Raw genomic sequence first — 27,808 nt, forward strand, 5'->3', positions numbered from 1 at the left:
TTCTTCCTCATCTGGAGTTTTGAGCCTGATGATGTGCTCGGAGGAGGGAGTTTCCTGTAAGAGTGTCTAGTCCATGCTGTCCACACAGGCAGGGAGCTCTGTCCGGGGACCAGTGACCTACATCCTCACCCGTTCGCATCCCTTCCTGAGCTGAGGTCCTCTTCCCTGCGCGTGGGGACCGAGGGTCAGTCACCTTCATGTGTCCTCTGACCTGTGTTTCCTATGATGTGTCTAGCATTTTGTCTACACATTTGTCTTCTTGCCTTGAGACAACCCTAGATCTTCACAGCGAGGAGGGTGTTCCTCTTGTAAAACTCGCAGCACTGGTATCTGAAACTAGACAGGTTAACTTCTCTTTGGTCATAATTGGCCTCTCATACCTGTTACTTTTATTTCTCCAGCATAGACCATCAGTCCATGATGATACACAATAGTGATAGCTCTGTATTCACCAACATCTTAAACTTAAGCAATTATTGTTAATGTCTAACTCTGGATTTGCTTGTCAACAGCACTTTTCCTCTTATCATTTCCATTGATAGATAATATGGGCTTTCAGGGGCAGTTTATTAGATAGGTAAGTCTGATCTGGAAGATCAAGAAAAAGCTTAAGACAACGAGACTGCTGTTTAATTCTCATTTTGCATGAGATTTGGAACCTGGAAGAAACAGAAACTTATACTGATCCCTTTCAAAGTCTAGCAGTTATGTTCTGTTCTTTTAACCATTAAAAAATACACAAAAGGAAGAAAAACCAATGATGTGTCTGGAGGCTCTTAAAGTATAAATTTAAAACAGAAACTCATAAATGAATGATGTTATGGGGCGTGAACCAACACCAAACTTACACTTAGCCCTTCCCCATGTGTGACCGGGGATATATTGCTCAAATATTTGAGCACATTGTCGTAATGCATTATTATTAGTAAGGGACAGGGAGCATATTTTTGTCAAGATTATGTCCTCTGGTGGACCTAGGATGTTCTTTGACAAATAATAGTCTCTTAAGTGTTTGGTTATATCCTGTCTTCGCTGCTTTTTCTCTCTTTCTCTCTCTTTTTAACTATTTCCATCAAGAATGTTTAATTAAGATAATATATTCCAAATAGACTGCATTTCAAGTATTCCTTCATGGGCTTTGGTCTCTGTGACTGTGTTGTTCGCCCCAGCAGGGTGTAGACCATGTGGTCTGTTTCTTTTATATCTTCATAGAGAATGTTGGTCAGAAGCTTTCCCCAGAGTTGCTGGCTTACTCAGAAGTGGAAGATCCCTGGAATAAAAATTAGGAGAGCAGAGCATGCCCCCAGTTTTGGCATTGCCACCCTCCAGTCTGTAGGCCGATTCTAGAACCTTTTCACTCCTTAGTCAGTCGCGTTGAAATCCTGGTGGTAAATCCTTGCTTTGCTTCGCAGGCTGATAATAGAGGGTGGAAGCGCCCTTGACGTTCTCTCATTCTGCCCAAAACACAGGGTTTCTACTTTTTATAGCATCACTGCTCACTGCCCAACTGAACTCCGGGGCAGGGACTCGTGATTTTACTTGATCCTTGTGCAGGAGGATCACTGCGCTTGGCCTTGTTTCCGTGCTTGTCCAGCCCTGTGCGTTTCGCTTAGCAATGCAAGAGGAGTATTTGAGGACAGTCTTATGACTGCGAAGCTGATACCACACGAAAGGGAAAACTCTTTGCTAACTAGGGTGTGTACGTATACGCAGGAGGAGGAAGAAGGGATCAGTGCAGAAATAACTGGGAACGTTAGTGATGAATAACTTTGCTGTCACTGGATGAATATTATTATTTTTTTTTAAAGATTTTTATTTTTTTATTTTTTTATTTGTCAGAGAGAGAGCGAGCGAGAGCGAGCACAGGCAGACAGAGTGGAAGGCAGAGTCAGAGGGAGAAGCAGGCTCCCCACGGAGCAAGGAGCCCGATGCGGGACTCGATCCCAGGACGCTGGGATCATGACCTGAGCCGAAGGCAGCTGCTTAACCAACTGAGCCACCCAGGCATCCCTGGATGAATATTATTTTTAACATGAGTTTAACCAATTATTAACAAATAATGCTGCTTTAAAAAAAGTAAGTTAGGAATTCTAGAAAGCAGAGTCTTAAATATTACCTAGCTGATGTCATTAAGATCTATTGAATGTAAAAGAAAAAACAAAAATGAAAACTTGGTGGACAAAGATATTTTAATCTGTAATCATCTTGCTTATTATTGTACTTTGTCTTTTCTTTCTTTTTTGTTTTTTAAAGATTTTATTTATTTATTTGATAGATAGAGATGACAAGTAGGCAGAGAGGCAGGCAGAGAGACAGGCAGAGAGACAGGAGGAAGCAGGCTCTCCAAGGAGCAGAGAGCCCGATGCGGGGCTTGATCCCAGGACCCTGGGATCATGACCTGAGCTGAAGGCAGAGGCTTTAACACACTGAGCCACCCAGGCGCCCCTATTGTACTTTTTCTAATGCTTTTAGGTAAGAGGTATATTCCTAGAATTCCATTGATTACTTATGATTTCCTTCCTTTAGGTTAAACCAATTTTTTATTTATCCCATTTAACAATATAGCACCTTTGAAATGAATCTTGATAAAAATAATGATAGGACATAGTTGTTGGACACTGTGTTAAGCCTGTTACAAAAATTATTTCAGATTAATTCTTACAATGATCCTCGCAGGAAATGAGATGATTATTTCTGGTTGTAGATGAGGAAACTGAGGAGGCTTAAGATAAATTGAGTAGCTTGTCTGAAGCCATCGCTTGAACAGTGGTAAATCAGGGAGGGCATCAAGGCAGTGGGTTTCCATCACCCAAGGTTTTGCCTGCTCTACCATGCTTCTTCCCCTGGATGCATTTTATGAAGTCTAGAGATAGGGTCCATGTACTTTCAGTGGAAAAGAACGGGCAGAAAGTAGGAACTCATCTCTATTCTGTATAGAAGGAAAGAACTGCCCATGGGTCCACACCACACTTCTAGGTTTCTTTAGGCTATACATTATTAATGTCATTCATGGGATCAGTGAGACGAGCCTTTCTTAGATGAAGGTAGTGGGACCTTGTGCAGAGCACCTAACCCCCCTGGTCCTGCCTTCCCTAACGGGTGAAATGACCGTTAGAGGCTGGGTTTGAAAGAAAGACTGCTCCTCCCATTGGGGTTCTTATTTGCGTCCAGGGAGGGAGGGGAAGAGGAAGGCAGAAGCTGAGGAGGTTTGTCCATCTCCTGCCCATGCGCGTAGTCATAAATCCACCAGAGACCACTTCTCATGTACCTATAGAGTTTATCGCAGTCTGTATCGTAGAGAATGATTTTATTGGCCTTCGAGACTTTTCTCAAGTTCTAGCATTACTGCAGCTACAAGGGGAGTATTGCCTTGGTAGTGGTTGAACTTAGCTCTTCCTTTACCCCTGGGACCTGTTTGCATTTCCTTGATAAGTAGCCCTGGACCACATGTACTGCTGCTGAGTGGCCTCCCTGGCAAACCTTGTGCCCTTGACCCTGGGTGCTGACCTCCTAGCAAGCAGCACCCCACCAGCCCCTGTCATGCTCACCAGCAGCTTTTCATGACTTGCTTACTCAACAAATGGGTTTTTGGCAAGTTGACTTAGAGCTACTTTGCACCTAGTAAGAGCTTGGGAAGTATTGTTGATTAAATATGAAAATATGAAGGAAAATGAAGCTTTGATTAGCTGAACAGCTAAGGAAAGTCTTGCTTACTCATATTCTAGGACCAATTACTTTCACTTTCACATCTCCGTCTACTGTAGGTGCTTTGACCAAGGAGTAGTGTCAGGGGACCAGGAGTCATGGGGTGTCCTGAACTGTGTGTATGGTGGTGGAGTACATAAGAGGGTGCCATAGCGAATCTGGGGCCTCCGTGTCCAGGTCCTTGTCAGCCAGTTTGTGCAACTAAGAAATAAGATTAGATTCACAAGGCTTTCTGTCAACTCCACTGTTGAGATTCAAGGAATTCCACATAATAGGCCAGTGTGTCCCAGGTACATCTCCAGTCATCAGCTGTAAGAAGAAAGACAGAAGTTCACGTCTCTGTCTAGTCCTTCCACCCTGGTCAAATTATATTCCTGGTCAGAAACAGAGCTCAGTCCGGTTAGAGGGCAGGTCCTAGAAGAAGTAAAAACTTTCATGTTCCTACCCTAGTCATATTCTTTAATAGACTGAATTCCTATCTCTTGTTTTTGTAGAATAAGGAAGCTATCTTGTTAGATTTGTAATCTTAGAGTCGCTCCTTCTCCTGACTGGGCCACTGAGGTGTGCCCTATTTATTTGGCCATGTAATTGTTAATCTTTTTAATGGCATAATTTAAGATATTTGTTGTGAAGATGTGACCCAACATACAAGTAGAGGTGTGATGAGCCCCATGTTCCTCTCACCTGGCTTCAATAATTATCAATACTCGAATAATTTTATCTGCCTCTCCCAAATACACACTTCGTCATGGAATACCTTGAAACAAATACCAGGCATCATGTTAATGTCAAGTACTTCAGTATGCGTCCCCAAAAAAAGGACTTTTTAATATGCTACAATGCCGTTATTATATTGCAGGCCAATCAAATTTGTTTAATATTATCTGTTAACTAGTCCATTTTCAGAACTCTCTGTATCTTAGATTAGAAGTGAGGCCCAATCTGACACATGGTTCAGTTCTCTTTTTTCCCCCCAGGGGCTGGGGATAGCACGTGTGCTAGACAGTCATTGTTGAATTCTTGCTAAACCCACATTGGGAGGCTCGCCATGTCTGCCTGTCTCGATTATATTGAAGCTGTGAATGATTTATGGGTTTAGGGATGGCAGCTTGATTCCTTCCTTGCAAATTTTTCAGCTGACTTTTTCTCTAATGGGTTTCCCATCCATTAGCTATTCATTAAGTCAACCATTAAAGACTACAAAAGGAATTTATTAAGGATTGCAAAAGGGTGATTTTCTAATATTGTCACTTTTTTGCCCCTTTTAGCTAGAACTTTCTGTATTGAAAAGTTTTTTTTTATTCACGAGGTGTGTTAATTTGCCCTGAAATACAGTTTATACTGGAAATGCTTCTCTTATCTCCATTAATTCTTTATCAGTGATGTTTAGTGCCCTAGCATTCTCCAGTGGTATCTATTTTTATTTTTTATTCCTTTTCATATATTTGGTATGTTTAAATTAATTTAGTTATTCTTTTTTCTTTTTTCTAATTATTTTCAATTAGCTGACATATAGTACATCATTAGTTTTTGATGTAGTATTCAACAGTTCATTAGTTCTATATAACACCCAATGCCCATCACCACACATGCCCTCCTCAATACCCATCACCTTAATATCCCATGCCCCCACATCCCCTCCCTTCTGTAACCCTTAGTTTGTTTCCCAGAGTCCAGAGTCTTTCATGGATTCTCTCCCTCTCTGGTTTCTTCCCATTCAGTTTTCCCTCCCTTCCCCTGTGGTCCTCCGCGCTGTTCCTTATGTTCCACACATGAGTGAACCATCCGATAATTGTCTTTCTCTGCTTGACTTATTTCACTCAGAATAATATTCTCCTGTTCACTCCCTATCGATGCAAATGGTGGGTATTCATCCTTTCCAGTGGCTGAGTAATGTTCTGTTGTGTATATGAACCATATCTTCTCTATCCATTCATCTGTTGAAGGACATCTTGGCTTTTTCCACAGTTTGGCTATTGTGGACATTGCTGCTATGAATGTTGGGGTGCATGTGCCCCTTCTTTTCACTACATCTGTATCTTTGGGGTAAATAACCACCACATCTGTATATTTGGGGTAAATACCCAGTAGTGCAACTGCTGGGTCATACAGTAGCTCTGTTTTTAAGTTTTTGAGGAATCTCCACACTGTTTTCCAAAGTGGCTGTACCAGCTTGCCTTCTCACCAACAGTATGAGAGGGTTCCCCTTTCTCCACAGCCTCTCCAACAGTTGTTTCCTGTCTTGTTAATTTTTGCCATTCTACCTCGTGTAGGGTGGTATCTCATTGTGGTTTTGATTTGTATTAACCTGTTGGCTAGTGATGTTGAACATTTTTTTCATGTGTCTGTCAGCCATTTGTATGTCTTCGTTGGAAAAGAGTCTGTCCATTTCTTGACTGGATTATTTGTTTTTTGGGTGTTGAGTTTGAGAAGTTCTTTGTAGATCTTGGATAGTAGCTTTTTTTTCTTACATGTCATTTGCAGATATCTTCTCTCATTCCGTGGGTTGCCTTTTAGTTTCACTGACTGTTTCTTTTGCAGTGAAGAAGCCTTTTATCTTGATGAAGTTCCAAAAGGTCATTTTTGCTTTTGTTTCCCTTGCCTTTGGAGATATGTGTCTTGAAAGAAGTTGCTGTGACCGATGTCGAAGAGGTTACTGCCTATGTTCTCCTCTAGGATTTTGATGGATTCAAGTCTCACATTGAGTGCTTTCTTCCATTTTGAGTTTATCGTTGTGCATGGTGTAAGAGAATGGTCCAGCTTCATTCTTCTGCATGTGGCTGTCCAGTTTTCCCAGCACCATTTCCCAGCACCATCTTTTTCCCTTTGGATATTCTTTCCTCTTTGTTGAATTTGAGTTGACCATAGAGTTGAGGGTCCATTACTAGGGTCTCTGTTCTGTTCCACTGATCTGTGTATCCGTTTTTGTGCTAATACCATGCTGTCTTGATGATCACAGGTTTTTAACATAGCTTGAAGTCAGGCATTGTGATGCCCCTAGCTTTGGTTTTCTTTATCATCAATCCCCTGGTGATTCAGGGTCTTTTCTGGTTTCATACAAATTTTAGGATTGTTTGTTCCAGCTCTGTGAAAAATGTTGATGGTATTTTGATGGGGATTGCTTTAGTGTAGATTGCTCTGGGCAGCATAGACATTTTCGCAATATTTATTCTGCCAATCCATGAGCATGGAATATTTTCCCATATTTTTGTGTCCACCCTAACTTCTTTTGTAAGTATTCTGTAGTTCCTAGAGTACAGCTCTTCTCCTCTTTGGTTAGGTTTATTCCTAGGTATCTTACATGGTTTTTGGTGCTATTGTAAATGGAATTGATTCCTTAATTTCTCTTCCTTCAGTCACATTGTTAGTGATAGAAATGTAACTTATTTCTGTGTATTGATTTTGTATCCTGCCACGTTGCTGAATTGCTGTTTTTAAGTTTTAATAATTTGGGGGTGGAGTCTTTTGGGTTTCAATTTCCTTGCTGGTTATGTCTGTTCAGATTATCTATTTTTTCCTGTTTCAGTCTTGGTAGTTTATAAGTTTCAAGGAAGGCATCCATTTCTTCCAGATTGCCTAGTTTGTTGGAATATAGCTGTTGGTAGTACGTTCTAATGGTTTTTCCTATTTCCTTGGTATTGGTGGTGATTTCTTCCCTTTCATTCATGATTTTATTAATTTGGGTCCTTTCTCTTTGCTTTTGGATAAGTCTGGCCAGAGGTTTATCGATCTTTATTAATTCTTTTAAAGAACTAGTTTCTAGTTTTGTTGATCTGTTCTACTGTTCTTCTAGTTTCTATTTCTTTGATTTCTGCTCTAATCTTTATTATTTCTCTTCTTCTGCTTGGTTTAGGCTTTGTTGGCTGTTCCTTGTCCAGGTCCTTTAGGTTTAAGGTTAGCTTGTGCATTTGGGATTTTTCCAATTTTTTGAGAGAGGCTTGGATGGCTATATACTTCCCTCTTAGGACCACCTGTGTAGTATCCCATACGTTCTGAATTGGTGTGTTTTCGTGAATTAGTTTCATTGTCATTCATTTGCATGAATTATTTAAGTTCCTCTTTAATTTCCAGATTCATTGATTCATTTTTTAGCAAGATGTTTTTTAATATCCAAGTGTTTGCCTTCCTTCCAGATTTTTCCTTGTGATTGAGTTCCAGTTGAAAAGCACTGTGGTCTGAAAATATGCAGGGAATAATTTCAGTCTTGTATTTTTTGAGACCTTATTGGTGACTCAGTATGTGATCTATTCTGGAGAAAGTTCCATATGCACTCGAGAAGAATGTATATTTCTTTGTTTTAAGATGGAATGTTCTGTATGTATGAACAAAATCCATCTGGTCCAAAGTGTCCTTCAAAGCTCTTGCTTCTTTGTTGATCTGCTTAGATGATCTGTCCATTGTTGTGAGTGGAGTGTTGGAAGTCTCTGTCTATAAATGTATTACTATCAGTAAATTCTTTAGTTTGGTTATTAGTTTATATAGTTGGCTGCTCCCATGTTGGGGGCATAGATATTTTTACAATTCTTAGATTTTCTTTTTGGATAGACCCTTTCAGTAGGATATAGTGTCCGTCTACATATCTTCTTACAGTCTTCAGTTTAAAATCTGATTTGTCTGATTGCTACCCCAACTCTCTTTTGAGGTCTGTTGGCATGGTAAGTGTTTCTCTACCCCCTCACTTTCAATCTGGAGGTGTGTTCAGGTTCAAAATGAGTCTCTTGTTGACAGCATATGGACGGGCCCTGTTTCTTATCCAATCAAAACCCCTGTGTCTTTTGATGGGAGCATTCAGCCCATTCCCATTGAGAGCAACTATAGAAAAATGTGAATTTAATGCCATTTTATTGCCTGTAAAGTCCCCATTTCTATTGATTGCCTTGTTAATTTCTGGTCTCTATTACTCTTGGGGTTTTTCTTCTTTTATAGATGCCCCCTTAATATTTCTTGCAGGGCTGGCTTGATGGTCACTTTACTCTTTCAGTTTCTGCAGATCCTGGAAGCTCTTTATTTCTCTGTCCACTCTGAATGACAGCCTTGTTGGATAAAGTATCCCTGGCTGCGTGCTCTTCATATTTAGTGCCTCAGTATGTCTCGCCAGCCCTTTCTGGCTTGCCAGGTCTCTGTGGTTAGGTCTGATGCTCTTCCGATATTTCTCATGCTGTATGTAAGAAATCTCTTCTCCCAGCTGCTCTCAAGAAAGCTTCCTTGGCTCTTTTTTTTTGATTTTCAGGTTTCACTATTATATGCTGGGGTGTTTGTCTATTTTTATTGATCTAGGGAAGGGTCCTTTCTGCCTCTTAGACACAAAGGCTTGTTTCCTTCCCCAGATGAGGGAAGTTCTCAGGTATAATAGCATGATTTTAATGGCTACATATATAGCCATGTATATAAAGCTGTCTTTCTTATTACCATGTATTTTTGTTATACATTGTAATTTCTTTCAATTTTTTTACTATTAATAACCATTTATTATAGCAAGAACCATGCTAAGCACTTGACATGCAGTATAACATTTAATCTTCACAATTATCATGCAATGCATCACTCTTTTGGAGATATTGAATATTTACATAGGATTGATTTTTAGAAAGGTGAATTTTTGGGCAACGGGTGATCTCCTTTTTTTTTTTTTTTTTTTAAAGATTTTATTTATTTATTTGACAGAGATCCCAAGTAGGCAGAGAGGCAGGCAGAGAGAGAGAGGGAGGGAGGAAGCAGGCTCCCCGCTGAGCAGAGAGCCCGATGTGGGGCTCGACCCCAGGACCCTGGGATCATGACCTGAGCTGAAGACAGAGACTTTAGCCCACTGAGCCACCCAGGTGCCCCATGGGGGTGACCTTTTTAAAGATCATGGACATGCATTGCAAAGTTGCCCCTTCAAGCTCTTCCTGTAATGCTCTTTCCACTTTCCGGGTTTCAACTTGCCTTGAGTCCAGGTTGAAGACCAAAAATTGACAAACTCCTTCCCCATTTGGTGGTTCTTTGAATTCTCATTTTTTCCTTCCAGCCCTGCCAGTTCAGCATCTCACTGAGCTGCCTCCTCCATTCTGTCCGTATATGATGTCACACTGACATATTCAACTGATGCAGAGACAGAAATCTGTCTGGTTTCAAGGAGCGGAGTGTGTATGGCCTGGGTGAGATTATTGGAAATACAGGAAGATTTGAGAGAATAAGCATAGAATTAACCAGCAAGCACTCCCTCATACATTGACTTGTTGAGTCGAGACAGCAGTAGAGGGGACTGGAGAGACAGTGGCGGGTGAAGGAGAGAAAGTGCAGGGTGGTGTCAGAGAGGGGACAGCAGAGTGTTCTAAGGAGGAAGAGTCAGTCAACAACGGAAATTTCCCGAGTGACTAAGAAATTGAATAAGATGGAGACAGAGGTTATTGATACAGCGTTGGCTGCCGGTTTCTCTTGCGTTGTGGGGATGGAGATCAAATTAGATTTGCAAATTAGACTGCTCAAAGTGAGGGGCTAGAGGTAACAAGTGTAGGTAGTTCTGGTCCGTAGTTTTGGTGTGAAAGGAAATCAAGAAATGGGACAGTGGTTGGGGGTAAGGAGTGATGTGAGCTAAGGGAGGTTTTCTTTTTTTGTTTTTTGTTTTTTAAATTAAGCACGTTTATGTGATGCTAGAAATGTCCAGTAAAGGAGGGAATGTTCCTGAATCAGGAGAGAGAGGGAGTGAAGAAGTAAAATCCTGACCACGTCACAAGGAACTCTGCTGGAGCAATGAGGCAGGAACGTGTTCTTGTTTGGAGCCGGGCCTGCTCCCTGTGTGAGGACGAGGGCAGAGAAGGGTGTCAGTGTGGCTGTTTTTGCCCATTTGCAGTTTATCTTGCTTTTTTCCATTCTCTCAATACATTATTTGAGAAGATCATTCTATCTCTTCATTGGAGAGACTGGGCTAATGGGGGAGAAAATGCATAAAGTTGTACTGGAGACTCTCTGCTTCTATGAGAAGACAGAGCAATGTTGGGCCTAATTGAGGTTTCTAGTCGAGATCTTAAAGTGAAAACAGGCAATGAGCGTGTGTCTTTCCCTCATAGGGTTCAGTTGCTCTGGTGGAGGCAAAGAAAAGGTCGGTGTCTAGAATGTAACGAATTGGGGTTTGGGGGTTTTCCCAGGCTACCATGGTGGGAGAGAGGGGTGGGGGAGCTGGAGTGTTTGAGGCACGTGGTTGCAGCGATGGGAAATGAAATTTAGGCAGGTGAGGAAGGGAGTGACAGTGTGACAGCGGCAGGGATGACTGACTCAAGATCCCTGTGGACAGTGGAGCTTCAGAGGGGGTTCTAGAATATGAGCTGAAAGGGTAGAAGGTTGTAGTGAAGGACTAGATGTTCCTCCCAGATATTTGTATGCATATGGATTCATTTTTGATCAAAACATTAATTGATCAACTATATTGTGTCAGGCCTTTCTTGGAGTACTGGGTAGAAGATGGTGACCAAACACTGGAGTCTGCCGACGTGGAGTGCACCTTCCATAAGAAGGACACAGACCACAGACTCATAAGTTCAAGGGCTGGGATCACTGAGGAATGAAGCAGAATAATGGGAAAAAGAGTGACTGGTGTGCTCTTTGAGGAAGGGGGGTCCGGACGTTCTCTCAGTGGAAGAGACAAATGAGCAGTGGCCTGAATGAGATGAAAGAGTGAGTCATTCAAGTATCTTGAGAAGAATGTTCTAGTACCAAAGGCTCTGAGGGGAGCATGACCTCTGTGTGTTGAGGAGGCGGCCAGTAGGTGAGACCACCTTCAGGGAGAGCAGAAAGAGCCGAATAGAGGCGGGGGGGCGAGGTAGGGGCTTGAGTTGTGGTGAGGAGCTGCGTTTTGCTCTGAGGGGGGCGGAAAGCCATCAAGGGCTAGAGTAAAGGTTGAACGTAGTCTTCCGAGTGGGTTGCTTGTGTGGGTGAAGACACTCTGACTGCAGGCGAGGATTCAAGATCTCAGGTGAGGTATTTCCCCGGATGTTGGTTTGATCTCCTTGTGGATCTCCGCATCACCGGTAGGAGGAAGGGCCGGAAACACAGCGGCTGAGCCAGAAGCAAGGCTGTTCCGTGAGTGGCGGAGATGGGATCGGGAGTGACAGGAAGTTGGTGGACGGCAGAAAGGAGAGGGATGACAGGTGGTCTAGGCAGTGGCAGCAATGACAAAGATCTGATGGTTTTGAAGGAGAATAAACCATTTGAAAGTGCTCAGGGGATCCAGGAAATCACTCACGCACTTCCTACCCCCAGTGTATGTGGGATCTGACTCGGAACGTGTCCATGCAGAAGGCTGCTAGAGGGGGACTGAAGGGCAGCGAGTGACTGTCCGCGTGAGCAGGTGAGGTCTCTTCGGAGAGGTCGAGGCAGGGATTCTCGAGTGGGGGACAGCTAGCTGGCTATGTCTGGAGAGACGTAGGCTCGCACAACGGGAAGAGAAGTGGTTGTGCCACCAACGTCTAATGTGTAACGTCCAGTGATGCTGCTGACATCCTACAGGGCTCGCGACGCACAGAATTCCCCATCCCCAGGCAGCAGTGGGGTTGCGGTTGGGAAGTCCTGGAGGAAGGATTGAGGGGCATCTGTTCATCATAGAGCTGAGGTTCCCGGAAGGTTGTGCTTTCCTCCCCTCCACGTAATTCATAATTCCATGTCCCTCTCTGACATTTTTTGGCTTGATAGACACACACACACACACACACACACACACACTTACTTACACTCAGATACTCTCACACATGGAAGATCCCCTTCTGTCACACACAGTTTCTGAGTTACAGGAAAGACGTACTTAGTTTTCTGGCTGTTTTCAGTCATAAGATGTGTAAGATGGGTCCTGTCCTGGTAATTCCTCACTTGACAGTTGAGGGGTGGGGTTTCCTTGGTGTTTGGTTCTAGCTACATGCAGGGAAACTTAAGTTCTGTAGAGGAAAAAATCCTTTATGTCTCCCCAGAAAATATCCTGGGAGACCAAAGAATATTCTCTAGTGACCCTAAAGAATGAAGAATGTAAAAAGGCCTCTTATGCTGTGCTTCGTTATCCCACATATCAGAGGCAGATCTTGAATTGAGTTTTGTTGTACAAACAAAAATAGGAAAAGGCATGACTGTTGCCTGACCAGGATCCTTGCAGGCGTTTGTGCATTTGACATTCAGTTGTTCTAACTGGAGTCCAGACCTGGGCCTGGTTCACAGCGCCCCCGGCTAAGAATGCTTCTCACATTGGGAAAGCGATTCAAACAAAAACGAAGAATGTGCAACAGAAGACCTTACAAGGCCCTCAAAGCCTAAACGATTTACTGTTTGGCCCTTTGTAGAAAAAGCTTGCTGGTCTCTGGTATAGATCTATCTTCTTTCTCGTTCCAACCATGATGTGAATGAGTCTTGGTCACAGAACCCTAGCGTCGCATTTATCTCGAAACCCTAAAATATATTGATGGATACTTCTTAGGTGTGAGAGGCCACATTTGCAGGATATATGCTGGCTGTCAGAGAGTTTATTTTAGGAAGAGGTGTAGGTATTTTTTTTTTTTAAAGATTTTATTTTGAGAGAGAGAGAATGCCAGCGGGAGTGGTGGGGGGCAGAGGGAGAGGCGGAAGCAGGCTCCCCGCTCACCCAGGAGCCCAGTACCACACGGACCTCCAGTCTAGGACCCTCTGGGATCATGACCTGAGCCCAAGACAGACACTTAACTGACTGAGCTACCTGGGTGCCCCAAGAGGCATGGATATTAAACAAATAAATATACACATGATTAATTAAAATCATTAGTTGCACAAGGTACGAAGAAGGGCGCCAAAAGAGTATGGGAAGGGGTCACTGCAGTCTTTTCTGGATAAGTGATTTTAATCTAACTTTGAAGAATGAATCCACTAATTAGAGTTAGGGGCAGGAACAGGGCAAAAACTGAGGGAGCAGTTGTGCCCCTAAAAGGAACCCTAGAGATTTTCCATTTCTTCTACCGGAGTTGACTAACGGAGAAATCGGCTAAATCAATTTCTAGAGGATAATATATTAGAGAGCAATTCGTATCAGAAATGAATTAGGGACTTCTGGTCATTCTGGTGTCCCAGATGACTCTAAGGTCCAACCAGGATTGAGAACCATGGCACGAGGTAGACCCGGGCTCTCTGGGGTCCTCAGCCAGTGACCTCCTCTCGTGCATCTGTTCTCGTGTCTCTATTTGGGAACCAAAAACTGAAGTTTGCACCTACTGTAGAGCTATGATTCTGAGGAGTGTGTGAGAGGATTTTGAGCCTGTCACGTTCCTCTTCAAGGTGACGAATTGGCTGACAACCATTTCCTCAGGGGTTGGGGCCTTTGCCCGCCTCCTGTCTCCTCATTCCCTGCCCCCCTCGCCCCCCTTCCCCCACCATTGCCTTGCCAGAGACTGTGAATATCAGTCACTGACATTTTTTTTTTTAAGGTTTTATTTGACAGAGAGAGAGAGAGATCACAAGTAGGCAGAGAGGCAGGCGGGGAGAGAGAGAGGGGAAGAAGCAGGCTCCCTGCTGAGCAGAGAGCCCTACACATGCTGGATTCCAGGACCCTGGGATCATCCTGGGATCATGACCTGAGCCGAAGGCAGAGGCTTGAACCCACTGAGCCACTCAGACGCCCCCAGTCACTGACATTTCTTAGCCCACGTGGTGGTTGGTAACTGCCCCTCAGAGAACCATCAGCAGCGTAAACAGAGAGGAGGGAGGTTACCAGTGAGATCCAAAAGGCTGGGTGCTTCTTCAGGGGGAAAATGTACAGCCCATCCCATGATCATCCTCTTTGGGGGCAGGGGATGTTTTGGGGGATGGGACAGGAAACTGAGCTGCCTTTTCCCGTGGGGAAACCCTGGCCCCACTGCAGAGTCTTCCCTGTGATTGAGAAGCTGCTGTCTGTGCCTCTCAGTAGTCTTGGCAACGGTGATGCCCCTGGGCTGTGTTTTCCAGGCCTCCCTCCCCTGGGAGGGTTCTGAGCCAGGTGACTTGCCGGCGCTCCTTCCTAATGACTGTTTCATCTGCAGGACGAACTCTGCTGGAGAAGCTCTTCAGCCAGCAGGAGAACGGGCCTCCAGAGGAAGCCGAGAAGTTCTGCTCCCGGATCATTGCCATGGGTCTCCTACTTCCCTTCAGTGACTGCTTCCGGGAACCGTGTGATCGGAACGCCCAGTCCAGCTCAGCTCCGTTTGATGTAAGTAGGAACCCTGAGGCACGTGGCAGTCAAAATGTGATGTGTGTCTGCCCAGGCACCCTGTAACTTAAAAACCAGCATGTGATGCAAGCCATTCTCCCCTCAGCCACTGTCTTGTCTCCGGGCTTTCCTTCTCGACTCCAGTAATCTTAGGTATATTGGCTAAACCTGCTTTTCTTAACAGATGGCCACTTTGGACAGTTTTCCAGCCTGCTCTAATCGGTGGTGATTTTAAGGTGGTTCTGTGTCCTTTAGGACTACTGGCTTAGCTGGTTGAGGACGCTACTTCGGCAGCAATACCGTAGGGCCAGAAGTTTGTTCCCAGGGGGCTGCAGGTTTCCATGGACGCCTAGAACACTGTTTCAGTGCATTCATAGCTCATCGCTGTACTAACCGTTGGAATGAAGCAGCTCTATCGGCTGCTCCCATTCACCAAGAGAATTAATACCGCCCCACAGTAATCCAGAAGGCGTGTTCGTAATTCCTAATGAATATCAGGACAGCCGGATGGTCATTTTCAAGCCAGGGTATTGCTAATCTTTCTCAGGTACGTGGTGCTTGTGTGACATGGTAATTTTGTGGAGTACGCACCTCAGATCCAGGTAGGTGAGGATTCACCTCTATGATTTTCTCATAAGAAAACGAAGGTCTAATTGGCTCACTTGTGTGGAGCCTAGGGCTGTTGAGGCCGAGTAATGGGTTCTCGTCTGTGGGTGATCCTTGTTCTTTGCTTCCGGCCGTGTATTCCCTTCTGCGCCTTCGTGTACGAGCTGTTGACCAGTGAGTGAGATGATGGTGACTTTTGACAGACGATGAAAATGGACCCTGACTGAGATCAGGACGTGACCGTCAACAGTGAAATGTCTACGTGTTCTGTATTTCTTCTTTCTCTTCTTCATACATTATAACCTCGGTTTTTCATTGATCGCCCTTCAGTATTAGGAAAATTAATCACATAAAATATTGTGAGACCTTCTTAATACTTCCCACGCGGAAGAAGATTCCTCAGGGTGTGCCGTGACTTGTGAAATGGCCTTCTTGAGATCTTTTTATTTAATTAATTATTTTTCCTATGACATTCTACCTAGTTACTGCTAGGTAGAGCTTTTTCTTCTATAAGAAGAATTGAATAATTAAAATCCTTCCCCCTTTTTGGTGAGAGATGTGTGTTATTACAGAGACAGAATCTGGGGACTGTGGTGGGCTGTCTTGTAGAGCTGTGTTCTAGAAAATCTGTCAGTTTACAAGTTGGAAGTACAATCAACATGTTATAGAGAAAGGCAAACCCTGGCTATGTCTAAAGCTTGCCTTTTGATTGAAACTATTCCCAAGTTGACTGCATTTTCCCCTCTTAAAGTTTAGAAGTGAACAGTCTTATCATTCAAAAAATGTGAAATTGAAATAAACTGAAAAGAATAGGGTAATTCTATACCTTCTTTTTTTAATCACCAAGCATTTTTTTTTTTTAAAGATTTATTTATTTATTTATTTATTTGACAGGCAGAGATCACAAGCAGGCAGAGGCAGACAGAGGTGGGGGGGGAAGCAGGCTCCCTGCTGAGCAGAGAGCCCAATGCAGGGCTCGATCCCAGGACCCCAGACCATGACCCGAGCTAAAGGCAGAGGCTTAACCCACTGAGCCACCCAGGCGCCCCTTATTCACCAACCTTCTCATCTCCCACCTTCCCTGCAACCTTGTATTAGAGCAGTCACTCCTCCCATCGTTGTCTATTTGGAGGACCCTTGAGTGTGGCATGGAGAGGGAAGAGAAAATCCCTTAATACGGTAGGAAGAAGTTTCCTTATAATGGGGAATTTGCTTCCGCCAACTTTATGGAATGGCATTTTCTCCTTACTTTCTCCGTGGGCTCTGTGATACGTCTCTACTCCCCCTGCCAAACTAAAGACAAAACAGAGATGAAATTAAAGGCACTCTAGTCAGAAATGTCTTTCCATATCGTTCGGCCGTAGGTCCGTCACAGAACTGTGCATTTGCTCCATGCATGGTCAAGGATTTTCTTCAAAACGTAGAGAGGTGGGTAGCAAGACAAGGAGTTCTGTAGACCGAGGTATTAGTGGAGGAACGAGGAGAAATGAACTTGTCTGTGTGGAGAGAAGTTTCTGGTAATTAGTCTCTCTGTTGATTTTCAGAAAATTGTTGTTGGGATCATTTCTAACCAGCAATTCTCTTGAGGACAGTTGCCTCCGAGACATAACACCATGTGGGAATAAATTCATAACTGGCACTCTTCCCACCCCCAGCTTTGTTCCCTTCGCTAAGAGCATCTCATTCCCTCCCCCTTCTCCTCTCTCCATTTTTTTTTTTAAAGATTTTATTTATTTATTTGACAGACAGAGATCACATGTAGGCAGAGAGGCAGGCAGAGAGAGAGGGGGAAGCAGGCTCCCCACTGAGCAGAGAGCCCGATGTGGGGCTCGATCCCAGGACCCTGAGATCACGACCTGAGCCGTAGGCAGAGGCTCAACCCTCTGAGCCACCCAGGCGCCCCCTCCTCTCTCCACTTACACACATAATTAAAGCAGAAAGAGTTTTGATTTTTGGGTCTTACTGATGGGGTTTATGGATTCGCCTTCTTCAGTCAACCCTTTTTAGGCCCATGGTGTACATTTTTAGGGCCTAACATTTTGCTTTAGAAATGCTATAGAAAATAAGAAAGGACTTGACATTTTTCTCTTCATTTTTTTAACGTGGTGGAAGTTTCAAGAGCCCGAAAAGGCAAAGAACTTTGAATGATAGTGTTCGTTCATTCCCAGATGCTGAGCAAATACATTCTATAGGCTCCAGAGACAGATTAGTGAGGAAGAGAAATGAGACTTCTTTCCTCCTTTTTTTTTTTTTTTTTTTTTTTTTGAGAAATAAGATTTCTGTTCTGAAAATTCTATCCGTATCACAGTGGGGAGAGACACACAAAAACCAAACACGAGCAACAAAAACTGAAACTAGAACAACAACAAATAGAAGCATCGGCTGTGAGTTTACATCAGATCCTAAAAAATGCTGTAAAGGAAGCAAACCCTAGTAACATGATCGGGTCAGTGGGGGGGGAGGGCGCGTCCAGGGTGGAGGCTGAGGGACACTCATTCCGGGGAGCTCACCGGACACAAAGGTCTGGGGGGTGGGGGGCGTTGGCATGACGAAAGCACGGCAGGGCCTGAGAGCCTGTGCAGCCGAAATGTCACGAGTCGAGGGCAGAACGGACTTGGGGTTGGAACATGCAGGGTCTTGAAAGCCATGAAGGAAAACAGATTTTTTTTTTAAATAGTTTTTGGAAGGTTTTGTGGGGGGGGCAGAACATATTTTATTTATCTATTTATAAAGATTTATTTATTTATTTGACAGAGAGATAGAGAAAGTGCACAAGTAGGCAAAGAGGCAGGCAGAGGGAGAGGGAGAAGCAGCCTCTCCACTGAGCAGGGAGCCCGATGCGGGGCTCGATCCCAAGACTCTGGGGTCATGACCGGAGCCAAAGGCAGATGCTTAACCCACTGAGCCACCCAGGCGCCCCGGAAGAGCACATTTTACATGGATCCCTCAGCCTGGTCTCGGGTAATGGAGTAGAGGGGACACCAGGAACATTGCAGTAGTTGAGTGAGGGCCGGTGGCAGTAGCTTGGGGAAGGGTGGTGGTGAGAATTAGAGAAGAGTCCTTAGGTATGAGATGGATTCTGGAGGCAGAGCTGGTGGGACTTCCGGTGGGTTAGACATGGGGGACGACGGAAAAAGGAAGTCGACTGCCACTTCTTGGTTTAAGTAACTGGGTGGATGGTTGAGCCGTTTATTGAGATGGGGAAGATCGGTCCATTGTAGGAGGAACACGTTGTACGGACAGAACTAGTGCTTGTTATAAACTCTATTGGAATAAAATTCTGTTAATTTAGAAAACTAATACCGAGCATATAAACTGAGAAACATCAACTTTTTCTTTTTGCTGGTGGAATGTTGTTGACTTTATTAGCCAATCAAAATTAGGGCTGTGATACTCAAAGGCGTTTCAGCCATCAGAAGGGCTGGTAGCCCTTTGCATAATAGCCCTGTCTTCATAACAGAAAGAAAGACGGAGCTTCGTTCAGGACCTAACTGCATTGTTCATTACCTTTTCCTATTTCTATTACTAATCTGAGGACCCAGATTAGTAATAACTACACCTTAGTTTTTATTCCCTGACAGTGTCCTCACATTTGCCTTTTGCTTTTTTTTGGTTTCTTTTTGTTTTGTATCTCAGAATTCTAAGCTGGATCATTTCTATTCTTTCTTTTTTTCTTTTCTTTTTTTTTTTTTTTAAAGATTTTATTTATTTGAGAGAGAGAGGACAAGTGGTGGGGAGAGGCAGAGGGAGAGAAAGAGCGAGAGAAACAGACTCCCAGCCATCAGGAAGCCCAATGTGGGGCTCGATCCCAGGACCCAGGGATCATGACCTGAGCCGAAGGCAAATGCTTAACTGATTGAGCCACCTGGGTGCCCCTAAGCTAGATCATTTCTAACAAGAGAAAACACATGCATAATACAACTGCTTAGTAGATTGTATTGCTTAATTGTAGGTCATGGGTTGTTTTTGCTTTTGTTTTTTAATGAAGAAAGACTTTTTCTTTTTGGAGTCTTTTCTAGTCATTTCTCAAGTCTGAGAAAAAAAATCTCTCTCCTGAAAATGTTTACTGTAAATCCTTAGAAAATGTTTACTGTAAACTTCACTATTATGATACACTATTATGACACACACAGTTGACTCTTGAACAACATGGGGGTTAGGGACGCCAACCCCTACACAGTCAAAAATCCGTATATAACTTTTGACTTCTCCCAAATTCATCTACTAATGTCCTGCTGCTGACTGGAAGCCTTACCCATAACATAAGAGTCCATTAACATGTTTTGTTATGTGTATTACATACTGTATTCTTATAATAAGGTAGAGAAAAGAAAATGTTACTAAGAAAATCACAAGAAAGGAAAATACATTTACTGTGCTATAAAAAAAATCCACATGTAAGTGGACCCACGTTGTTCAAACCTGAGTTGTTCAAGAATCAGTTGTAATTTGCAGTTTCGGGACACCGCCCAGATGCCTGTGGATGAGATATGCCAGGCCTCCGCCTGTGACTGACCACAGGCCCCGGTGCAGTAGATGGAGGTCATTTTGCAAGAATAGGTCCAGTAATATAGTCCCTTAAGATTCCTTTTCTTTGGAATACTTTTTTTTTGGTAAGATTTTTATTTATTTGAGGGCACCCGGGTGGCTCTGTCAGTTAAGCGTCTGCCTTCAGCTCAGGTCATGGTCCCAGCGTCCTGGGATCGAGTCCCGCATCGGGCTCCCTGCTCGGCGGGGGGCCTGCTTCTCCCTCTGCCCTCCTCCTTGCTCGTGCTATCTCCCTCACACTCAATAAATAAATAAAAGTAAACTAAATAGTAAATAAAACTCTCAAAGATAAATAAATACATAAGTAAAAATAAATAGAAATCTCTAAGTAAATGAATAAATAAAAGATAAAATAAAATAAATGGGGATCCCATACAGCTGTGTCTCCTCCACGCCAGGAGGCAGAAGTCACCGGCTGTGCAGTCAAATGCTCTACCACGGAGCGATAGCCCCAAGGCACCAGCTATGAGCCAGGAAGAGGGCTCTTGGGGATAAGGAGACCACGTTGGTGCCTTTGGACTCCCAATCTCTAGAACTGAGAAGTAAATTCTGTTGTTTATAAGCCACCCAAACTCTGATATTTTGTTATAGCAGCCCCAATGGACCAAGGCACCTGCTGGCTTCGTCTTCTAATTTAGATCATGTTCTCGATATGTAATTATAATTTATTTTCCAGCTCCTCCCTTTTCTCTTGTCCTGCCGCTAATCATTGGGGACCCACAAATTAAAGGACAACCTCTATTCTCAACTGATTCACAGCCACTTTAAAGAAATAAGATAAGCGTTAGACTATAGTATTAGAAGAGGGCTCCATGGTCAGACTGTCCTGGATTTCCCACTTTGTAAACTTAGGTAAATGGCTTAGTTTCTTTCTTATGTAAAACGAACAGCCATGTAGTAGTTTCTGAGTAAGGAGACAGCTTGAATACAAGTAAAGCATTTTGCACATTATGGAGCATACAGTAAGTGCTCAATGTATGTTCACAGTTACCACAGATCATGATCATATTGGAGTTCAGTGGAGACATGTACAGTCGGGGGAGCAAAGGAGAGAATTAACTGAGTCTCCATGGTAACTCAGAAGATAACCCTTGGGAGGAGACTTGAGCGCAGACTTGGAATTTGCTGCGGGGGCAGATGGAGGGGACAATAGCTGATAATTATCTCCTGCGTTTGAATCGGGGGATGATAGGAGAGAGGAGGCCAGACGTGAAAACAAAGATATTTATGTCACCTTGGACATGTTTTTAGTATCTGTGCTGCTGAAGCAAGCACTCCTTGGGGAGGTTTGCAAATAATTTTTTAGTAGTTAAGGTATAAACAGATTGGCATTTATAAAAAAAAAATCATTCTGGTGGCAGAGTGGACAAGGAAGAAATTTAAAAATAGGATCTGGGGGATCAGTGAAAATGTCCACACTGAAGCAGGCAGTGTGGATGAGAGGAGATGGCTCTGGGGACTATTTTAAAATTTGGAATTGATGGGACTTGTCATTTGATTAGATGTGGGGAAGTGAAGAGGAGGTGATTTCTTTGGCTTCTCATTTCTATCTCTGGGTGGATGATGATGACAAAGAGGCCCAATACTAAAGAGGGAATAGGCTTCAGGGAAGATGATAATTCTTTCTTGGACACCTAGAATGTGTGGTTGTTTGGGACATGATGGTTGGCCGTTCCTAGAGGGCAAAGGAGCTGATGTTACTTATAACACCACTGTCGTCTAAAAGAGAAGCAGATGTCGTGAATTAAGATAGAGAGTAATAATACCCTGAGATTACAAATCATAAGGACTATGAGGAATAGGTTCTGAGAATGGATTCATGGGAGGCTGTGGCCAGAAGATACTGGGATTTAGGAATTCAGAGGTGAAGCTGTTCTACTGATTCCGAAGTCCAGTCCCTGGAGCGTGATGATCATTGTCATTGGAATTGAGGCGTTGAGAGTGCTGGCTGGGACTCAGCATCCCAGAGAACTGGGGAGGAGTAGATAGTAGGTGTGGAGCCTCGGACCCCAGACTGTGCCACGCAGTCCTTGAAGAGGAGAAGGCTCTGTGGAGGTCAGTCAGTTTCTGCATTAAGAGGGGATGAATGGTGACGCCACAGCTTGACATGGGCTTCAGAGGTGCAGAGATTGTGCACGGGATGGGCATGGAAGATTCTCTAGATCACTATGGAGATGATGAGGCCATGTTTACAAGAGGAATCAGAAAAATTCCTTTTAGCTCAGTCCTTACTTGCTTGACTTACCATGTCAACCTGTTTGATTACCTTCTTGGGTCTGCCCATTACTGGTCTCCAATCCAGTCTCCTTAGGCTTTCCTAGGGTTTCTTGGTTCGGGGCCGTGCTCCCTTCTAGATATGTATGTGGGCATCCGAGGACATTTGTGGCTGCCATGTGAGGGAGGCCTGCAGCTGCCATCTTCCCTCCCCAGGGAAGGATTGTCCAGTACAAAATGCCAGTAGCTGAGAAGCCCTGCAGTGTACCGCCTGCCTAAAGCCTCTCGTGGTTTCTCTGTCAGAATGAGTACCAGTTCCTTGGACCTCCATGACCTGCCTCCTGCCTTCAACCCTTTCACAGTTCTCCAGCTCGCAACGCACTTCCTTTCTGTTTTTCCAAACTCTGTCCTTTACCAGACTGAAGTGCTCTCCGTTTCCTAACTGTCTGTACTTTTTCTCACCCCTGGAGTTCTGTGAGTACTACTGCTTCTGCTCCCAAACTACTATGACCATGTTAGCTTTCTTTTTTTTTTTTTTTTTTTAATAGACTGTTACAACTCAGAGTTCACTCTGAGATACCTTCTTTAGCCATCTAAACCTAAATTTTCTCTCCTAATAGATGTGTGGTATAATTTGCTATTCACCCTGCAATGCCCTAGTCCAGATGAAATTTTATGTGAAGGTGTCCCTGTGCTCAGTGCAATGCTTTGTCCCTGTGTTTACCGTAGAAGCACAGATCTGTGGTAAATACAGGAATCACGTCTCCCCACAGAGCTTTAGAGCAGACCCTAGTCCTAGACGGAATTACAGTCTTCATCTACTTCACTGAAGAGGTTAGTTACACAAGGTCACAGATGAAAACTTTTCGTGTGCCATAAGAGCACCTACCTCTGGAGTGATTTTGAAGATTAAATGAGGTTGATAAAGCCTGGCACAATTCCTAGCACGTAATAAGTCCCCAGTAAATATTAACAATGACTTTTTAAAATAATTATCTTTCAAGTTCCAATCATAGAACCTGGTATAGCCCTTCAGTGAATATGCCTTGATTTGACGAAGAAGAGAGTTGTAAGGAAAACCTTAGGGACAGAGAAGAGGAGCTGGAGAATCCATTAAGTGAGCTGTCTTGAATGATCAAGAGTTACCCGTATTTAATAATCTTGTAAACACTTGGAGGGAGAGCAGATGGAGGACGGGATGGAATATGGATTTGTTCAGAAATCAGTTGGCTTGAGAATGGACTCTGTTGGATCTCTGCTTCTGGGCCTATTGCCATTCTTTTTTTTTTTTTTTTTTTTTAGATTTTATTTATTTATTTGACAGACAGAGATCATAAGCAGGCAGAGAGGCAGGCAGAGAGAGAGGAAGAAGCAGGCTTCCAGCTGAGCAAAGAATCCAATGCAGGGCTTGATCCCAGGACCCTGGGATCGTGACCTGAGCCGAAGGCAGAGGCTTTAACTTACTGAGCCACCCAGATGCCTTGCCATTCTTTTTAAAAGATTTTATTTATTTATTTGACAGAGAAGTCACAAGGAGGCAGAGAGGCAGACAGGAGGGGGCGGGGAGCAGGCTCCCTGCTGAGCAGACAGCCTGATGTGGGACTCGATCCCAGGACCCTGAGATTGTGACCTGAGCCACCCAGGTGCCTCCCGGCCGTTCGTTCTTACTCCATTTGCTACTCATGATTTTGCTGCTGTAATTACCAGTTCCATTACCCCCCACCCCACCACCAACCTGCCTTCCCAGCATCTTTCTGGATGGAGTGGAATGGAGGTGGAGGGAGTAGGGGAATCTTTGGGGGAGGGAACTGCGGACTGTGCAGGGAAGTCATCTTGCCCCCTGGATGCTGTGTTCATGCTTCCTCGGGACGGCATGCTGTCTCTGGTTCTGAGAGTATTATACTCAGATCTTGGCAGATGACTTACATATTTGCTGCTTTAGCTCTCAGTGTTTGTGTGTGTGAATGTCTGGCATACTTTACAGATAATGTGGCATGAATGAATGGCTTTCTGTACACCCCCCGGAAGAATAAGGACCTCTGTGTCACTCAGCATTCCTAAAGCAGAGGAGCCAACAAGACAAGAGATTGGTTTGCTACACAACATTGCTCCTCTCTTTCACAGAACTCTACCGCATGGAATGAGTTTGATTTTCTTGGCTGGATAATTCAGTGAAATAATTGGAGGGAATAGTCAATAAATGTAAACAGGAAAAAAAAAATCTACTTTCTATTCTTCATTGTCTCCAAAAGGCGTATTTTCATTTCATTTTACTTTTTAGTTATAAAATAGATTTATTTCATAAAAAATGTAATAAGCGGCTATTATCAAGAAGTTCTGGGGCTCCTGGGTGGCTCAGTGGGTTAAAGCCTCTGCTTTCAGCTCAGGTCATGATCCTGGGGTCCTGGGATCGAGCCCCACATCGGGCTCTCTGCTCAGCGGGGAGCCTGCTTCCCTCTCTCTCTGCCTGCCTCTCTGCCTACTTGTGATCTCTCTCTGCCAAGTCAAATAAATACATAAATAAATAAAAGAAAGTTCCTACTTGATTTCTTTCTTTGCAGGCCGCACATTTGTATGGTTTTTAAAAAATTGCTTTGCAGTGCTAACCTTTGTTTACCACAGGATTGACTTTGTGTGGGGTTAAATTATATCTGCCATGTTTGTAGTCCATACAGTTCAGTGTGAGGTAGAAGGCTTTTAATATGTATTTTAAACTTTGTTATTTCTCTGGACTCCATTATTTTAAAAAGTGTTCTGTCACATTCTTTTTATCCTGACAATTTATTATTATTTTTTAAAATTTGTTTTAAATATTTTATTTATTTATTTGTCAGAGTGAGGGAGAGACGAGCTTGGGTAGGGGCAGAGGGAGAAGCAGGCTCCCCACTGAGCAAGGAGCCTGATGCGGGACTCATTACCAGGACCCTAGGATCATGACCTGAGCTGAGGGCAAATGCTTAACTGACTGAGCCACCCAGGTGTCCCAATTCTGACAATTTAGTGATTTGTCCCTGGTTATTGTGGTTATTGTTCAGTGAATGGTTTTATGACTGGATCCTGTACTAATCAGTGTCCAAGTTTTATACATTTGAGTTTAAGCATATATATTTTGAGATTTGAATTTTTTGATCTGATACGGGATTTAGTAAATTTCTAACACATGCTGCTTTTGCGTATTTTGTTTATAAAGGTAAAACAGGGTGGGGCACCTGGGTGGCTCAGTGGGTTAAAGCCTCTGCCTTCGGCTCCGGTCATGATCCCAGGGTCCTGGGATCGAGCCCCGCATCGGGCTCTCTGCTCCGCGGAGAGCCTGCTTCCTCCTCTTTCTCTCTCTCTCTGCCTGCCTCTTTGCCTACTTGTGATCTCTGTCTGTCAAATAAATAGATAAAATCTTTAAAAAAAAAAAAAGTAAAACTGGGTTATTTATAAACAGGAGTCTTTAGTTCAAGACCCACATTGGGGGTAAAGTTTACTTAAATAAAAATAAAAACCACAGGTTTGGTGGCTTAAACAACAGAGATTGGGGCGCCTGGATGGCTCAGTCAGTAGAGCGTGGGACTCTTAATCTCAGAATTGTGAGTTCCAGCCCCACACTGGGTGTGGAGATGACTTAAGATACAAACAAAAAGAGATGAAACAGGTGAATCCCCCCACAAGTTAGGCTGAATTCAAGAGTGTTGTTAGAAAGGTGGTAGGGTGACTCATTGTTTCCCTCATCACAAAATTTTCTGAGCTTAGAGGAAGTGTTACCAGTACTCCTGTGGACTTTAGAGTAATCCCCAACCATAAAGTTAATTGAAGTTTAGAAAAATCAATTTCTAAAAATAAATTATTGGCAGTCATACTTTTTAAGGCAGTGACATACTTTTTTCTTGATGATTTGTTTTTTCATTTAAGGGTATTAAGCTGTTAGAGCTATCTGTTCTGGCTTTCACAACTGGTTCTTTTTATCACCCACTTGGCAACCAGTGCTGAGTGAGTCAGAGTTCATTTTGAATTTATATGATGGACTTTTATTAAAATGGGTGACTTAGACCAACTTTTCTGTCATGATTTTCTTTTCTTATCCTTCTTCTGGATATGTACTGAATATTAATAAGTTCTGTTGATGTGACTTGCATTTCCTGTGGCCTTTCTTATCTCAAGAGCTAGGGGAAGTATTGAATTATGAAATCCAAGGCAAAGTGAGGATACCTTGTACTGAGAAAGCATCACCCAACCAGAAAATTAGAGGGTTATTTTTTTCTCTTTGGATACCTGAAAGAAGATTTATTCTATTTTTATTATCTTTATTGTCTAAATCAGGGTTGGCAGAGTTTTCCAAAGTTGGCCAGATAGAAGATATTTTAGGCTTTAATAAATATTTACAGTCTTTGTCACAATTGCTCAGATCTTCTATTATTGTGTGAAAGCAGCCATCGACAGTCTGTAATGAATAAGCATGGCTGTGCTTCCTAATAAAATTATTTTCGAAAATGGGCACCTGGCCAGATTCGGCCTGTGGTCTGTGATTTGCTGACCCCTGGTCTGTGCTCAGATAAGATTTAAAAGGTGAATCTGATCTGTGGGTTTGATTTTTCTGTCTCTTACCATATGCGGTCACTGGCCAGTTACGCAATATTTATTGAATTTTTCCATGAAAAGTGCAGTTAGTCTCCTGTGTTTGTTTGCTTACTGTTAAAAGGATGAAAAGACATGGCAGCACACTGTTTAATAGGAGGGGTGTTGGTAGAGGAGTTTTGAGGTTTGAGTGGTCAGTATGCCTGGAGCGTAGAGTGACAGAATGAGGAGACAGGGACAGAGGAGACTGCAGTAGATGCTGCCTGGTTTCCAGAGCCATTTATGAAGGCTTCTGAAAGAATGCTTAGGAACTGGAACTCAGTCCCGAGAGCACTGAGGGTCTTAGGTGGAGGAATGTGATGAGATCAGATCCATGTTTAGAAAGAATATTCTGGGTGTTTGTGGAGTACAGACTGAGAGGTGTTGGATGTGTATGGTTTGGAGGCTGGAAGAGGAGATGTTGCAGTCATCCAGGAGAGGGGAGATGATTGCTTTCAGCTACGTAAGTCGTAGTGAGGACGAACAAAGGACAGTCCTTTTTTCTTTTGAAAATTTTATTCATTTATCTGAGAGAGAAAGAGAGTGAGCATGCTTATGCCTGAGGGGGGAGGGGGGAGGAGTAGAAGGAGAGAGACAAGCAGACTCTGCCGAATGGGAAGCCTGACACGGGGCTGATCCCAGGATCCCAACATTATGACCTGAGCTGAAGTCTGATGCTTACTTGACTGAGTCACCCAGGCACCCCAACAAAGGGCAATTCTGATGGTTCTTAGTTCTCAAACATTGGACTCACCTGGAGGATTTGTTAAAACATAAATTGCTGATTTATGATTCCATGAGTCTGGTTTCTGAGTCCATGAGTCCGAGGATGGGGTTGGAGAATCTGCATTTCTAACAAGTTCCCAGGTGATGCTGATAGTACTGGTCTGGGGACCACACTTTGAGAAGCAAGGGTGGAAATGCTTTATTTTAGAAGGTTGAAATGATAAGCCTTGGGAATTTGGT

At 43.5% G+C, this 27,808-nt stretch overlaps 1 protein-coding gene across 1 annotated transcript in view; it reads left to right on the plus strand.

The window, feature by feature from the left end:
• FMN2 (formin 2) overlaps positions 1–27,808 on the plus strand; it is a 372,598-nt gene that overhangs the window by 22,113 nt on the left and 322,677 nt on the right. Inside the window, 1 exon segment of the mRNA XM_045084643.1 lies at positions 14,709–14,875. Coding sequence (XP_044940578.1) covers positions 14,709–14,875 — 167 coding nt within the window.

Source organism: Mustela putorius, unplaced genomic scaffold (genome assembly GCF_011764305.1).
Source record: "Mustela putorius furo isolate JIRA1106 unplaced genomic scaffold, ASM1176430v1.1 tig00000785_pilon_pilon_pilon, whole genome shotgun sequence".
NCBI lineage: Eukaryota > Metazoa > Chordata > Mammalia > Carnivora > Mustelidae > Mustela > Mustela putorius.